General features: G+C 38.4%; 1 protein-coding gene across 1 annotated transcript in view; it reads left to right on the top strand.

The window, feature by feature from the left end:
• Positions 1-15,546, top strand: part of P3H2 (prolyl 3-hydroxylase 2) — a 163,867-nt gene that overhangs the window by 115,161 nt on the left and 33,160 nt on the right. The window contains exons 2-3 of the mRNA XM_084872821.1: positions 10,167-10,319; positions 13,443-13,632. Coding sequence (XP_084728947.1) covers positions 10,167-10,319; positions 13,443-13,632 — 343 coding nt within the window. The remainder of the gene's footprint in view (positions 1-10,166; positions 10,320-13,442; positions 13,633-15,546) is intronic.

Here is a 15,546-nt window from a genome sequence, read left to right as displayed (position 1 = left end):
CAAAATAAAGCTACAGAAAAACAAAAAAGTTGTGAAATTTTAATATTCTCAAGAGCAGAAAAACCAGTGGTAGGTCTGTATTAAGCTATTTCTCTACCAGTTTTTAAAGACTACCTTAGAAGCAGAAAACCCAAATCCATAGTTAATTGCCATTTTGCAATCAAATACATTTGACAAATAAAGCCAAGTGTTTGCAAGATTTTAGTGTGTTTGTGTGTGTGTGTGTGTGTGTGTGTATGTGTGTGTGTGTGTGTGTGTGTGTGTTGCGGGGAGGGTGGGAATGTGGTCTGGCTGCTGATGGCTGCAGAGACATAATTCCAGTAGTGAGCAATTAGGGAGCTGGCTGTTGGCTCTAGAGAAGTGATGTCCAGATAGATGTTTTTAAATGGGTCACTAGGGAAAGACAACATTCATCTCCATTTATCATAATGAAAACCAGGCAGAAGCAGCAAAGCATGAGTGAACGGTCAGAACAACAGAATTTGGTTTTGAACCATGAAGTTCATTAGGGGTAACTCAGTCTATCCCAGCACTAGCTCTACACGGTGCTATTGCTTATGTGCATATGCCCTTGCACATAATGATCACCTGGACCCAATGTGATGTAGAAGTTTAATTTTTTAGCCTTTTGAAAAATTTTACAATAGGAATTGAGTAGACAATAAATGATTTTTTTTTGTTATCAGTATTGTAAAGTTCTTTGCACAATATACAAGGGTAAATTTTTTTAACCTCATATATGGGATCATGGTCACCAATACGAAGGTCCCAAAAGAGGGGAGTACAGTTCTGAGCTCACAAAGAGGGACACTGGAATTCTATTTATTTATTTTCCAAACTCAGACACGAATAAGATTTTTTACACTATAAAGTGATGACTACTGCAGTAGCCATGGGACATTGGCAAAACTGAGTGGCATCTACCTTCCAAGGAAATTTTAAAGAGGATTAAAGCTGTGGTTGCAAAAACAGTAGCAGGAAGCAAATGTCAGACAGGTCTTGGCGCAAACCTACTTTTCAGTAACTATTAGTCATTCTCAAGGGAGACTTCTGCATAATACCTCGGAGGTTAAGATGCCAGCCCGGCTCTTCCACATTACTCTTTCCCAATGTTTAGAACCAAAAGCAATAGAAATATATCAACAAAACATACACACTAATTTAATTTGCTCCCTGGCAGATATGACTTGCCCACATTCCATCCCAAAGATAGTATTCTCTCTTCCTTATCCGGCAGGCATTCAAGTCTTGGCTATTCTCTTGTTAGGAAATTAGACAATACACAGATGGCTTGAGGGATTTTGTCCAATTAAGCACGCAGTTATTTTTTGGCAGATACACTGAGGGTGTTTTTTCTTTAAAATAACTTCAGGGACTTTTTGTTTTAAATAGTCTCTAACCTGAGATCACATGTTAATCACAAGTTAGACTTTAATGACTAAACGTTCTGCCTCTTCACTTTAGTTTTTCCTTACCCCGAAAGATGGTTTTCACTGATAAGAAACCTAACATAGCTGATAGAACCTGTTGTTCCACTGTGCTTATAAGGGTAACCTCATTTGACAGTGGCTATTCACCACCAGTGTTTAACATTAAGTTGTAAACATCAGATTAAAACCTCACTAGTGTATTTAGAAAGAGCAGGAAGATATTAATCAGGTTGAGGACTATAAGGAGTTGAAGGAAAGATTATGAGCAGTTTGGCAAAAAGAAAGTGTCTTTAAAAAGACATTCTTCCTTTCCAACTTATTCCACCGAGAAAATGTTACTCTTTAGAAATGTCATTTCTTACCAAATAGGGCTTTGAAAACTGTAAATATTTACTTATAACCATGACTACATTTCAGACTAACATTCAATAAATGCAAAGATAAGTTTACTTTCTGCATTAGCATGAAAATCTAACTTGTGGTTAACATGTGATCTTTAAAGCTAGAAATTTCTAAATTTTCAACATTGAAATATAGGAAATAATTTAATTAGTAGAAGTTTCCCTTACTATAAGGGTTTATATTTTGAATAAGTTGTACCTTTTTTGTGTCCCAAAGGACTTTGAGTTACCCTTCTAAACCAATCATTTGTATAATTAGATTTTTGAAATGAAAACAAAAACAATGGCAAATTACAAAAGGGGAAATGTACCAGCTTCTAAAAAATACAACTTGGTTTTGAGCTTTCTATTAGTCAAAAAGGACAAGGCAAAAAAGACAACACAACATATTATGTAGTCCTCAATGTTTGGTAACTTAATTTTACAAATTGTCAAAAGAAACAGTTATTTTGCCTAACTGAATTATTAAAATAATCCAATATATAGGTGTTTTTGCAAGTTACATGAACAGTACAAAGAATAATACCATCACCAGAAATTGTGAAATAAGAATATATTGTATATAACATTGTTTTCTATATGGCTAATTGTTTCTTTTTCAATTACAAGTGTCATTCAATATGATTAACCAGCCCCAAAGTTTACATTTGAAACACTCTGACTTATAGAACTTGTTTAATCTAGTAGCTCAAATTACTTCAAATTTTTGTTTCAAAATTTGTTTGGAGATAATAGCATATGCTAAAATATCTACAAAAATGTCTGGTGTTAAAAAATAAAAAATAAAAATAAAAAAATGTCTGGTGTTATCTTACTAAGAAAAAAATCTTACTGATCCATAAAAGGAAGACTAAAGTTTTTAGGCCATAATTTTTTTAGTGTTTAGCATAATGTACATCCTGTAATCTGGTGACTTTCTTTCTCTTCAGCCAGTGTGTTTCCACTGCTAAGTAGAACTTAAAGATTCTGCTATGGCTTAGAAACAGAACATCTTGTCAGTTGGTAAGAAATCTCATATGGGGTTAAAAATTCTCTAAAATTGCTATATTGTGAAATTTAAGTAAAGAGCCAAGGCAAAAATTATGGCACTTTATCAAAATGTAATGCATGATACTGGGCGAATTCCAAAAGTTAGGGTGATGAAAGTACTAACAGAGAAAGAATTCCCTTCTTTACTGAAAATGTTGATGTTTGAGTGGAAGAATGGAAATTACTTCAGGTTTGACCTTTTACCCTGATTGTATGAAAAAGGCTCCAGATTCCAGAAGAAAGTGATCCTAAATATTTTATTTCACAAGTACACAGTGTTCTTTACATGTTTCTTATGTGCTTCAGAATGTCTTTTTCCTTCCTTGCATGTGTCTTAGAAGCTATTTTAAATTTCCTATTCAAAATATGTGAGCTTCATATTTCTTCTAATTCAGAAAAGAGGGAACTTGTAATAGTTCCCTAAAATATGCTTGGAAATTTTAGAAGTTTTTTCTTTTGTGCTATGTGTTTGTCTTCCGAATTTAGAAACATTGCTATAGCAAGAATGGATAAAATGAAAAGAAAGAGAAAGGAATGGAAATTAGGAGAGAAAAAAGGATGGGGAATGACCTATTCTGTGATATTTTTAGTCTGCAAAGTAAACATGTTATCTCTGACCTGGTCTTCTCCGGCCTGCTACCAAAGACCTACTCTCCACATAACAGACTGAATTATTTTAAAATGCATGTCAGATAATGTTCCAAAATTTTTAATAGTTTTCTCCTACACTTAAAATGACATTCAAATTCTTTACTGTAGCCTACAAGTGATCTGTCCTCCAACTCCTCAAATCTCTGTCCCTAGTCTCTGCTCTGCTTTTAAAAAAATGTCAAGACTTTTCCACTTCAGGTCCATTTATTTCACTTGACATTCTTTTGCCTGGAACACTTTTCCTCCCATTTGATCATGACTGACTTCTTAAAAATTTAGGTCTCACCTCAAAAATTCCTTTGCAGAGAGACCTTCCTTGACTAATTTTCCTAAATAAGTCCTGTTTTCATTCCAATCCCAGCAGGCTCTTACAGTATTATTTGTTCATTGGTTTCTTCATGGCATTTAGCACAATCTGAAATAATTTTCATTAATGATTTGTTTACCTGAGACTTGTCTCCTGGAAAGAACTGGTTCTTTATCCATTTGGGTCATATAGATGGTCTATTCTCATTGACTACACAATGTCTAGCACAGAATCTGTGCAAAATAAATATTAGCTGAATAAATGAATGCATTAAATAAGTAATTTGGGTATGCATGGAGAATTGGGCCCATGTGTGTTTTCTTGAACAGGAGGGTGGTAAATTAGAAAATTTCTAGAAGTTCTTCTAGAACATTTTTTTGGGGAAAGATTGCATAATGACAGAAAGGAAGAAGTTATGCTAGAAAGAAAGGTAGGGTGAGGGCCAAATCCTAGAGGTTCTTGAATGTCATGGTACATTGTTTCTGGAATCTCTTTGAGGTCATTGGATAGGTGCTGAAGATTTTGAAGTAGTCAGTGTGTATGAAATGCTCCTTTATGATTAGTCCTGGAAAATTAGGTGCATTTCAGAAGAGTCTCATTCCCTCAGCAGTAGACAGAGGGACTTCTGAATGCAAACAGGGTATTGATTTAATCAGAGTTCATTTCTTTTCCATGCAGCATGACAGCCATGTACAGTTGTGCTCCTGGGCTGGCAGGAGAACATGTTTGCTTAGTTCTTCACAGCCCAGGGGGAAATGAGCCAGTGCTTCTTGAAGGCATATCTGACCCCATCTCTCATATCTCATCGGAACAGTGGGCTTCTTTAAAAGTGATACCAACTTGCTGTCAAATCATTTCCCTTTTCTCAGTTGTTCTTTACCAGTATTTGAAATTTATTTTTCTAAATCATAGAATTATCCTCACTTTAGAGCTACCCTCTCCTGTGGTTTATTTTATTTTAGTCTTAAAGGAAACCCAGTTTGGAGCCTTTAATGTAGTTGGTTTTCCGTTTGTTTAAAAAGAATAGGGGGTAGGTCCTTTCTTAGCTGAAACCTTGTACTTACAAGGCCTTGTAAAAATCCACAGCCAATAATATGGCATTATATGGAGTATACACCCAATTTACAACCTAAAAAACTTCACGTGGACTTTCCCTACCACTTTAGATATGTGTATCTAATTTCTAAAATAAAGTACAAAAATATTAAACTTCCAGTTAAAATAATAGCCTGTTTTATAGACTTTGGCAGCTAATTCTAGTTTCCTGAACTGGTTCACAATGATTTAAAAGCCTTGGCCAGTTTACGAGTAAGTTTTATGGTTTAAGTCATGGAATCTTTTATACTTAGGGATGATGGTATTATGTTCAATACTAGGTTATAATGGGGAAAGCACCAAATAAGCAAAAAAACCAATGTGGTCAAATTTAAGAAAAGGATCCAGTGTATCAACATTGTCTGACAGTTTTCAAGAGCTACTGGATCACAGTCATCAGTATTAAACGTTATTGGGAGCTCTCAGTGCAAATAATGACTTCTGAGATGTTATTAAACTTATATCATTTTAGTGCATGGTAGCTTATGAAGCACACTCCCATGTAGTATACTAATATACCTTTTTATTTGTATGTGAAAGATTTACTTGCTAGAAGTTTCTTTTCTCTTTTCTTAGACATTTCATAGGCATCATCTGTATGTGAAGTAGGTAGGAAACAAAAAGATAAATAAGTCTTATGGTCCCTTTCCTCAGAACTCTAGTCAGAGAAACAAACATACTCAGTAGACACTATGTATGGCAGCATATAAGTGACAGTAAAGAAAAAGGGATGGCATTGCAATGCTTGGCTACAGCTACAGAGTGGGGAAAGGATCTATTAGAGAAGGCAGAATTGAAGTTAAGCTTTATAGTGTACTAGAGATCTGGTGCACAAAATTTGTGCACAGAGAGGGGGTTTCTCTCAGCCCAGCTTTCACGCACTCCAATAGGACACTCCTCTCACAATCTGGGACTGCTGGCTCCAAACCACTCACCTGCTTGCCTGCCTGATTGCCCCTAACTGCCCTCCCCTGCCAACCTAATCTCACCCCCAACTGCCTGCCTGATCAGCCCTAACTGCCTCTCCAGCTGGCCTCATCACCCCTAACTACCTCTGCCTGACTGATCTTGCCCCTAATTGTCCCCCGCTGCTGTTCTAATCTAGCCCCCAACTGCCCTTCCCTGCCAGCCTGATTACCCCCAACTGCCCTCCCCTGCCAGGCTGATCTCGCCCCCAACTCCCCTCCTCTACCTACCTGATCTCTCCCCTAACTGCCCTCCCATGCTTGCAAATTTGTTTCTGATTGGTCAGTTTCTATGCCAGTCAGTATCAAAAGTTCTGCCTCCTAGGCAGCCATTGGCTCATTACATTCACTCAGATTTGGTTCTGATTGGTCAGTTTATATGATAGTCAGCATCTCGGAGCCTATCAATGGGGCCTGATAAAAAAGGCTGGCCTGATCAGCAGCCCTGGTGAGGCCTGAAGATAAATGGAGGAGCAGCTACTGGCCAGACTGGGAGAGAGAGAGGCAAGTGCTGATCAAAAGCTGCCACAGAAGCAACAGATCATCCCTGCTTCTTTCTTTAAATCTCTCTCTGGCCCTGATTCTCAGCCCCCTCAGCAGTCAGTGCTGGGGCACCAAGCCATAGTGGAAGTAGTCAGTGCTGGGTTGCAATAGCAACCCAGTGTTGACTGCAGGACTGACTTCTGGTTGATTGAGCCTCCAATGTTATGACTCAGGGCTTTTATATATTAGGATGTTAGATTTCAACCAGAAAAGACCAAGGGACAAAGGATCTTCAAGTCAATGGAACAGCCTGAGCAAAACATGAAAATAGGAAAATGTAAAATAAATATTGATATATGTTCTATCAGTTATAATGGTGCTATAGAACCTGAATATGTCAGTGCTGGCCTGTTTTGTTCATAACTTATAGTTTGACTCTTAACTGGAGGCAGTTTGCACAACCACAAGAACCTTAACAAATCTTATAAATTATGTATTCATTAGAGGCCTGGTGCATGAAATTCATGCACAGGGGTGTGTGTCCCTCAGCCCAGCCTCCACCCTCTCCAATCTAGGACCTCTTGAGGGATGTCCAACTGCCCATTTAGGCCCAATTCTACCAGGGTAGTTGGACATTCCTCTCACAACCCAGGACTGCTGCCTACCAACTGCTTACCTGCCTGCCTTCCTGATTGCCCCTAACCACTTCTGCCTACCAGCTTGATAACCCCCTAACCACTGCCCTGATAGCTTGATTGATGTCTAACTGTTCCCCTACCATCCCCTGCAGGCCTGGTTCCCCCCAACTGCTCTTTCCTACAGCTTAGGTCCCTACCCCCCCAACTGCCCTCCCTTGAAGGCCTGGTTGCCCCAACTTCCCTCCTCTGCCGCCCTGGTCATCCCTAACTGCTTTCCCCTGCAGGCTTGATTGCCCTCAACTGCCCTCCCTTGCAGGCCTGGTCTCTCTGAACTGTCCTCCCTTGATAGCCTGATCTCCCCCAACTGCCTTCCCTTGAAGACCTGTTCCCTCCAAACAGCCCTCCCCTGCTGACCAACTTTGACCACATAGGGGAAGCCATCTTGTGTGTCAATTTGCATATTACTCTTTTATTAGATATAATAGAGGCCTGGTGCACAGGTAGGGACCAGCTGGTTTGCCTTGAAGCGTGTCTCAGATCAGGGCGGAGGTTCTCTTGGGGTGTGGGATGACCTGCGTGAGGGGCCTGTGGTGGTTTGCAGGCCAGCCATGCTCCCCAGTGACCCAAGTGGAGGCCCTGGTATCTGGGGTGTATTTATCTTCTATAATTGAAACATTGTAGCCTTGAGTGGAGCCAAGCCTCCTGCTCACTCCATGACTGCAGCCACTTTTGTTGGGATTTATTTATCTTCTATAATTGAAACTTTGTAGTGGAGACAAAGCAGGCCAGGACAGCAGGAGCTTGGCTTCCTCCATTGCCAGGGGCAACTCAAGCCTCCTGCTCTCTCCAGCTCCATGGCTGCTGCCATTTTTGTTGGGATTTATTTATCTTCTGTAATTGAAATTTTGTAACCTTGAGTGTAGGCCTGGGCCAGCCAGGGCAGCAGGGAAGCTTGGCTTCCTCCATTGCTGGGGAAACCCAAACTTCGTGCATGCTGCAGCTCTGGTTGGGTTAACTTGCATACTTGCTCCCGATTGGCTGATGGGTATGGCTTGTGTGTGCAGCAGAGGTATGGTCAATTTGCATATTGCCTTTTTATTAGATAGGGTGAGCATTATATACTACTAGAGACCAGATGCACAAAATTCATGCAAGGGGCTTGGCCCTCACAGCAGGCCCTGCTGCCTTGAGGCCCCACCCCCTGCCAACTGGTTGTTCTGGAAGGTCATCCCGAAAGTTTATTCCTGAAGGTTGTTCCACCATCTGGTCTAATTAGCATATTAGCACTTTATTATATAGGATTTCCATCATTAAGAGAGCATATTTACAACCTTAGAACTGATCATGTATAAGTTGTATTCTGTTGTTTATTTTATTTGAGTTTTAGTGATTTCTGAAGCACATTCATATATATTGCACAATTAATTTCTTCTAAAATCCTATGTAGTAGATAATGGTATGGGTGTTTTATTGTCATTTTTCTTAAAGGAGAACTGAGGCACAAATGCATAGATGATATTTTCCAGGTTCTTACGATCACCCAATTTACAACCTATTCCTTTCCCTCTATATCTATATACTTGCTGCTATGTATATGTCCACAAAATTCATATTTATTTGTGTTAGTGTGTGATAAATTGATGAATTTTAATTAATAAAGAAACCAATTCCAAAATTAGTGACTTTTGACATTCAAAATAATTCTGGGAGCATACAACTGAGAACAAAATCAAAGTGGTAGGAAAAGTTTCAGACGAGATTTAATGGAAGGAGGGCCAGTAGGGTAGGAATATGAAAATTAAAGGGGAATGGGGAACATTTTACTATTATTAGACAACTTTAAGGATGTCAGATCTTGAAATATGGAAGTTTATCTTTTCTGAGGTAAGTGTTAAGATTCTTTATATATCATGAGATGCAATTACTGGGGACTTTTTGTTACTCATAGTTGAGTGGCCAAACTGTTAAAAGTATACTCAATTGAATCTTTTATGCTGTTTCATGATTTTACATTTGCTTGTTCAGGAACAATGAGTTTTTAATTCTTTTCACTTTAAAGTAGATCAAACATTATTTGGATTTACCATGGAAAAGGCTACTAATACTCAATTTTCTGATATAGGGCAAATGGATCTATCTACAGACATTCTTCATGACTAAAGCATAAGGAAACTTCTTAAATTGAGTCAATTTAATTTCATTTTGTTAAAAATGTATCACTGGCCGAAACCGGTTTGGCTCAATGGATAGAGCGTCGGCTTGGGGACTGAAGGGTCCCGGGTTCGATTCCGGTCAAGGGCATGTACCTTGGTTGTGGGCATATCCCCAGTAGGGGGTGTGCAAGAGGCAGCTGATCGATGACTCTCTCTCATCGATGTTTCTAACTCTCTATCTCTCTCCCTTCCTCTCTGTACAAAATCAATAAAAAATATATTTAAAAAAAAATGTATCACTGTATGTTACATGGAGAGCAGTATATTAAGTGGGTTAGGAGAAGATTTATTGTGTCTATGTAGTGGTTATTAAAAGTTCTTCCTTTTGTACTTTTGATAATCAAACTTGTAAATTTGAAATTAAATACCTCAGTCAAAGGAGTGTGATAGAACATTGTATGTACTGTATTTAGCATCTCTTATTGGAATAATTTACTTCTTACAACTTAGTATTCTTCATATTCTAAAGCCTGGTAAAAAACTTGGTATAGGGATGATATACCCAATCCCTTGCTTTGGAAAATCATAAATGTGTTTATACTCCCTTTGTTAGGACTAATGCAAAAGGGACAAAAACAAATGAAGAGAGCAAAAAAGAAAAATATGTTGAAAATCTGAATTGGAAGTGGCACAGCACTAGCAGCTTTTTATTTTGATTAATTATAAAAGAAACCAAAGCATATAGATTCAATTTCCTGGAAAACACAGATGGCTTAGAAAAGAGGGGAAGAGAAGGAACTTGGAACAAAGTACATGTATCCATTCTCACTAAAGTCAAATCATCCACATATTTTAGTAGTACCATATATTAACCTCCTACCCTTTGGGATGGAGGTTTAGTATCCTGAATGTGAACTGAAACCCAACCCTGCCAATTTCAAGCCTAGTACTGAGCTTGGTTTAGAAATGTTTGACCCCACCTTTATTATTATTTTTTTTTTCCCTTCTCCACAGCTTAACCAGTTGGAAAAGGCAGTGGAAGCAGGGCACACATTTTTCATGGCCAATCCTGAGCACATGGAAATGCAGCAGAACATTGAGAATTACAGAACAATGGCCGGCGTCAAAGAATCCCAGTTGGTAGATCGAGAAGCCAGACCGCACCTGGTGAGCTCTGGGGACCCCAACCAACCATGTGGAGCTAAGAGCTCCTAAGTGTCATTTGCCTCAAAGCAGATTCCTGTAAATGGATATCTCAAAATGGTTCCTGGTTTCCAAAACAGGGGCATTTTTATACTTTTAGAGTTATTACATAAAATGTTATAATTATCGTGGTTAAAAAATTGAGAAATTAAAATTAATGTAGAAAATCAGTTTGACATGGTAGAAAGTAGAATATGATATAAATATCTGTAACCTTTTCTGAGCTTCAGATCCTCCGCCTGACTTATTTTATACCTGGGACTTGAGCCAATGTGGGCTGCTCAGGTCACACTTTCGTTTCCTAGCTCCAAATCCCTGTGGTTTTTCCACTGTGCCTGTACTTTCAAATTCTGGGGTTTTGATTTTAAGCTATATCATTATTTGTTTACTTAAAATCACAATATGTTGAAAGAGCTTCTTTTACAATTAGAGACATCTCTATTCTCAACACGTGGACTGATTTAAATAAAATGATAAGAGAGAAAGATTTTAAATGGAAGCCCCCCAACCCCCTTCTTATTTTTTTCAACTGGGCCAGGTCAGGAAATGGTTGTCATGTCCACCCCCATCAATCTTCATGCACTTTGTTACATGGCCCTACCTACATTCAAAAGGATTCGAAAGTATCATCATTTTTGTGGGTCGGGAGAAGGACTAGGTCCCATGCAACCAGAAAAAGCCTAGGATTTAGCATTGTAGCCAGCACAAAATCACATTGCTCTTTAAGTAAGATGAAAAGAAATATGTCAACACACACTATAACGATAGCACATTTGTGATAACATAAAATTAAAGGAGCTTGGTAACCTTTTCTGGCAATATATGACCTGGCATACTAAGCTCTATAGCTAATAACTTCAAGATCTCATAATTTTCTCATAGTAATTGTTCAGTTTCTCTATCTACCTTTCAGCCCTGTATGTCACAGTTCCATCAGTCAATATGAAATGGGACATGCAAGGGTCTGAGCTGCCTGCTGCTACCAATCAAATAAACAGAGACGAGGTTGAATCTTTGTAGTGTGCTTATGAATCAGAAAGTCAGCAATCTGAGGGAGGGACAGCAGGTGTAACACGCTGAAAAGATGGCTCTAACAATTCATTTCAAACAAGCTGCCTTCTGCACACCCCACACTGGGGATTGAGCCCACAGCTCGGGCATGTGCCCTTGACTGAAATCCAACCTAGGACCCTTCAGTCCGCAGGCCAATGCTCTACCCACTGAGCGAACCAGCTAGAGTTTTTCTTATAACATGTCCTTCAGTTCCCCAGGATTTGTAAGAAAATCTTTTCTTTATAGTGAGTAGCTATCAAACAACTGTGATTCTGTTTCTATTTAGTGTCCCTTCCTTCCCCATTACTTTTAAGTCTTGTATCTATGAGATTAGTATTTATGGAAAGCATCTTACTGCTGAAGGAGAGGGGAGGATGGAGTCCTGCCTGTCCCAATGTGTAACAGTCCATCTGCAGATAGCTTTCACTATATTTTCCAGAGAGAGTTGGAGCATGGGATGGGGCCCATGTTTCTATTTATCACACATCCCACCCCGACATGGATGCTTTTCTTTTCACTCTCATACAATCTGCCCATATATTTTCTGCATATATCCTGGGGAGGGAGGAGGATGGGTGAGACATTACATTTGTTTTTTTTTACAGCAGTCATATAGCATATGGTAAAGGGATAATAGGGATATATAATACATTTATACATATTAGTATCAAAGTACATAAAGTTGATTGCCAGTCCTAAGAACATTTTTAAATATGTTAAGATTAGACCATACTGTCAGGTTGATCGGATTTGTTTTCTAAGATAGCCCAGCAGTAGCAGAGAGGGACATTTTATTCACAAACCCAACCGTCTGAAACACGGATGGGCTAACGAAGTAACCTGAGAGCCACTTCGTTAGCCCATCTTGCAAAGCTTTAGCCTGCACGGAACTAAGGGCAATAAGATAAATGTTTAGTAGGTACCAACAGAGGCAAATTAGCACCAGTGGGTGGTATACAGGCCATTGCTGTACTCTGTGTAAAAATAGTGGCTTGTTCATGTGGTCTTTCTGGTCTTCCATACCATATCTTTTCAATAGGTGATGTCCCCTCCAATCCAGAATACTAGTTGTGAGAAGAGAAATACAAATATGCCAGATGCAATAGTACTTGGCCACTTATCAATTATGGTAGCAAGCCCAGGGCAAGACCCTCCCTCCATGGGGCTAGGAGAGTGCACCAGCAGGTACCAGTTTGAGTTTCCCGAGGCCAGGTGAATACACTAGCTCTAGGGCAGTGGTCGGCAAACTCATTAGTCAACAGAGTGAAATATCAATAGTACAACAATTGAAATTTCTTTGGAAAGCCGAATTTTTTAAACTTAAACTTCTAATGCCACTTCTTCAAAATAGATTCGCCCAGGCTGTGGTACTTTGTGGAAAAGCCACTTTCAAGGAGCCAAAGAGCCGCATATGGCTCATGAGCCACAGTTTGCAGACCACGGCTCTAGGGTGTTAACCTGGGGTGCTGGCAACAACAGGTTATTCTCCGCCTCCCCCCCTCCCCCACAGCAAGGTGTTATTTTCAGCCCCTTTCCATACCTGGGACCAAGCCCTTTTGGGATTTGGTGTAACCAAAGACCCCTATAACGTCCCCTCCTGGGTTACATATATGTTCAGTTCTTCCAGTAGTGTTAGATCATAGAAACCAAGCACCTGTACTTATTTATATGCTCTTTTGCCTCTCATAAGCCTGTGGTGCTTCTCCTGCCAATCCTACTGTTGGCTTCTGCTTATAAGAGTTATAGAGGTTTCAGGTGCAGACAGTATAGTCTTGAGTGTGGTCAGGAAGAAAATGAAATTGACTGGCATCACACGAGTTGCCCAATTAAGTCCTTTCTTATCTATAATTAGTTGAAACTGGGAAAGTTATACTTTATCTCCCGATGCAATCCTTTTTTACCCTTTCACAGCACAGGAATCCAATATCCCACCTACCTCAGTGGTCCTGAGTCTATATGAACCCTGCTATCCAAGTGCCCTGTGGGTAAGTGCTATTTGAAAAAAAGAAAAAAAGTTTTTCTGTTTCTTTGCAGGAGAGCTACAGTGCAGGTGTCAAGCATTATGAGGCTGATGACTTTGAGCTAGCTATCAAGTATTTTGAACAAGCTTTGAGAGAATATTTCAATGAAGATACAGAATGTCGAGTCCTATGTGAGGGGCCTCAGAGATTTGAAGAGTATGATTATTTAAGGTATAAAGCTGGTCTCTATGAAGCTATTGCAGGTAAAACTTACTTTTTTTCTTTTATTTATTTTATGATTATAAAAATACTACATGCAATCTCTAAAAATATTCCAACAACATAGAATTGTATATATATATATATGTATATATATATATGTATATATATATACATATATATATATATATATATATATATATAGTAAGAAATGAAAGATTCTCATATATCTAAACACTCCTTTCTGCTATAGATAACTTTATGCAGTTTAAATTTTGGTGACTGTGCTCCCTCCCAAATCTTTTCAGATGCATATCTAAACATTCATGTGAGATAATTCTATTTTTTATAAAAAATAGGACAATACTATAAATACTGATTACCAGTATATTTCTTGTTTTATTTTATGCTTAACAATGTACTGTGGACTTCTTCTCATGTAAGTACATGGAGATCTACCTTATTTTATTTAATGGTTGCACAATGTTTCATTATTTGGTGACAGCACAATTTATTTGGCCAGTTTTTTACTGATGAATATTAAGGAAGTTGCAATTTATTATTCTTATAAACAATGTAGTAGTGAATACTTTTATATAGTCTTATTTAATTATTTAAAAGGGTATTCTATTATATGTGAGAATTTCATGTGTTGTAAAAGTAGTATTTAAAATAGTAGGTAAGCCGAAACCGTTTTGGCTCCGTGGAGCCAAAGAGCATCAGCCTGCCCACTGAAAGGTCCCGGGTTCAATTCCGGTCAAGGGCATGTACCTTGGTTGCAGCACATCCCCAGTAGGGGGTGTGCAAGAGGCAGCTGATCGATGATTCTCTCTCATTGATGTTTCTAACTCTCTATCCCTCTCTCTTCCTCTCTGTAAAAAATCAATAAAATATATTAAAAAAAATAAAATAGTAGGTAATATGCATTCTACATTAATTGAGGGGATTAGCTAACCATTTGTGATGGGAAGTGAGTTTTCTGGTGTATAAAAAATATACACAAAAATAAGGTGACTAGACATCCCACTTTTGGTAGGACAGTCTTGATTTTTGGAAAGAAAATTGGGACTTTTTTAAAACACCGAAGAACGTGGGACAAATTGTTAAAAATCGGGACTGTCCCGCCAAAAGCAGGACATCTGGTCACCTTACACAAAAATACATTCTATTTATATTAATAATTTAGGTGTAAAGTAAAACTATTAGAAGAAAATACAGAGTAATATTGTGTAATATTAGGAGAGGAAAAGCTCTTTGCATGGCATAAACAAGAAATATGAAGAAAAAGGTAGACCTTAATAAGACAAACACAAAAGATATAATAAGTCAAGCTGTTTTACAAAGGATAAGTGGGAAAAATTGAAAAAATAAAACATTACAGGCAAAGAGTTACTATTCTTAATTAAATTCTTAATTATTACGAGTAGTAATTTATTCGTTATTTACTAGTAGTAATAATAATAATAAACACTCACTTAGCAGTTACAATATACAAAGCATTTTACTTCTTTATATTTTAATTCTCTAAACAACTTCTTGTGTAGATATTATTGTTATTTACTCTCTTTGTTTTTTAAAAGTGAGGGAGGGATTTGTACCTCAGAAAGCCTAAGTAATGTAATTAAAGTGAAATTTAGAAACAAGACTAGCTTTTCTCACTCTGGAACCCCATGTTTTAAAGGTTTACACAATTGAAAAATGAGCAAAGAGTGATTTATTCAATGCCATTGTTTAACAAATAATTGTTGAATGTGTAGTATGTTCCAAGTTATAAAAATACTAGAGGCCTGGTGCATGAAATCGTGCACAGGAGAGCATGTCCCTCAGCCCAGCCTGTGCCCTCTCACAATCCCAGACCCCTCAGGTAGGGCCCCTAGGCCTGGCCAGTGATCAGGGCCTATCAGAACTTTCCTTTTCCTTGCTGTTGATAGCTGGCCCCACCCCCAGAGCTGCCACTG

This window comes from Pipistrellus hanaki, assembly GCF_964339955.1.
Source record: "Pipistrellus hanaki genome assembly, chromosome: 2".
In the NCBI taxonomy this organism is placed as follows: Eukaryota; Metazoa; Chordata; class Mammalia; order Chiroptera; family Vespertilionidae; genus Pipistrellus; species Pipistrellus hanaki.
The sequence above is the reverse complement of the archived record's forward strand: the minus strand, read 5'-3'. Positions and strand labels throughout refer to the sequence as shown.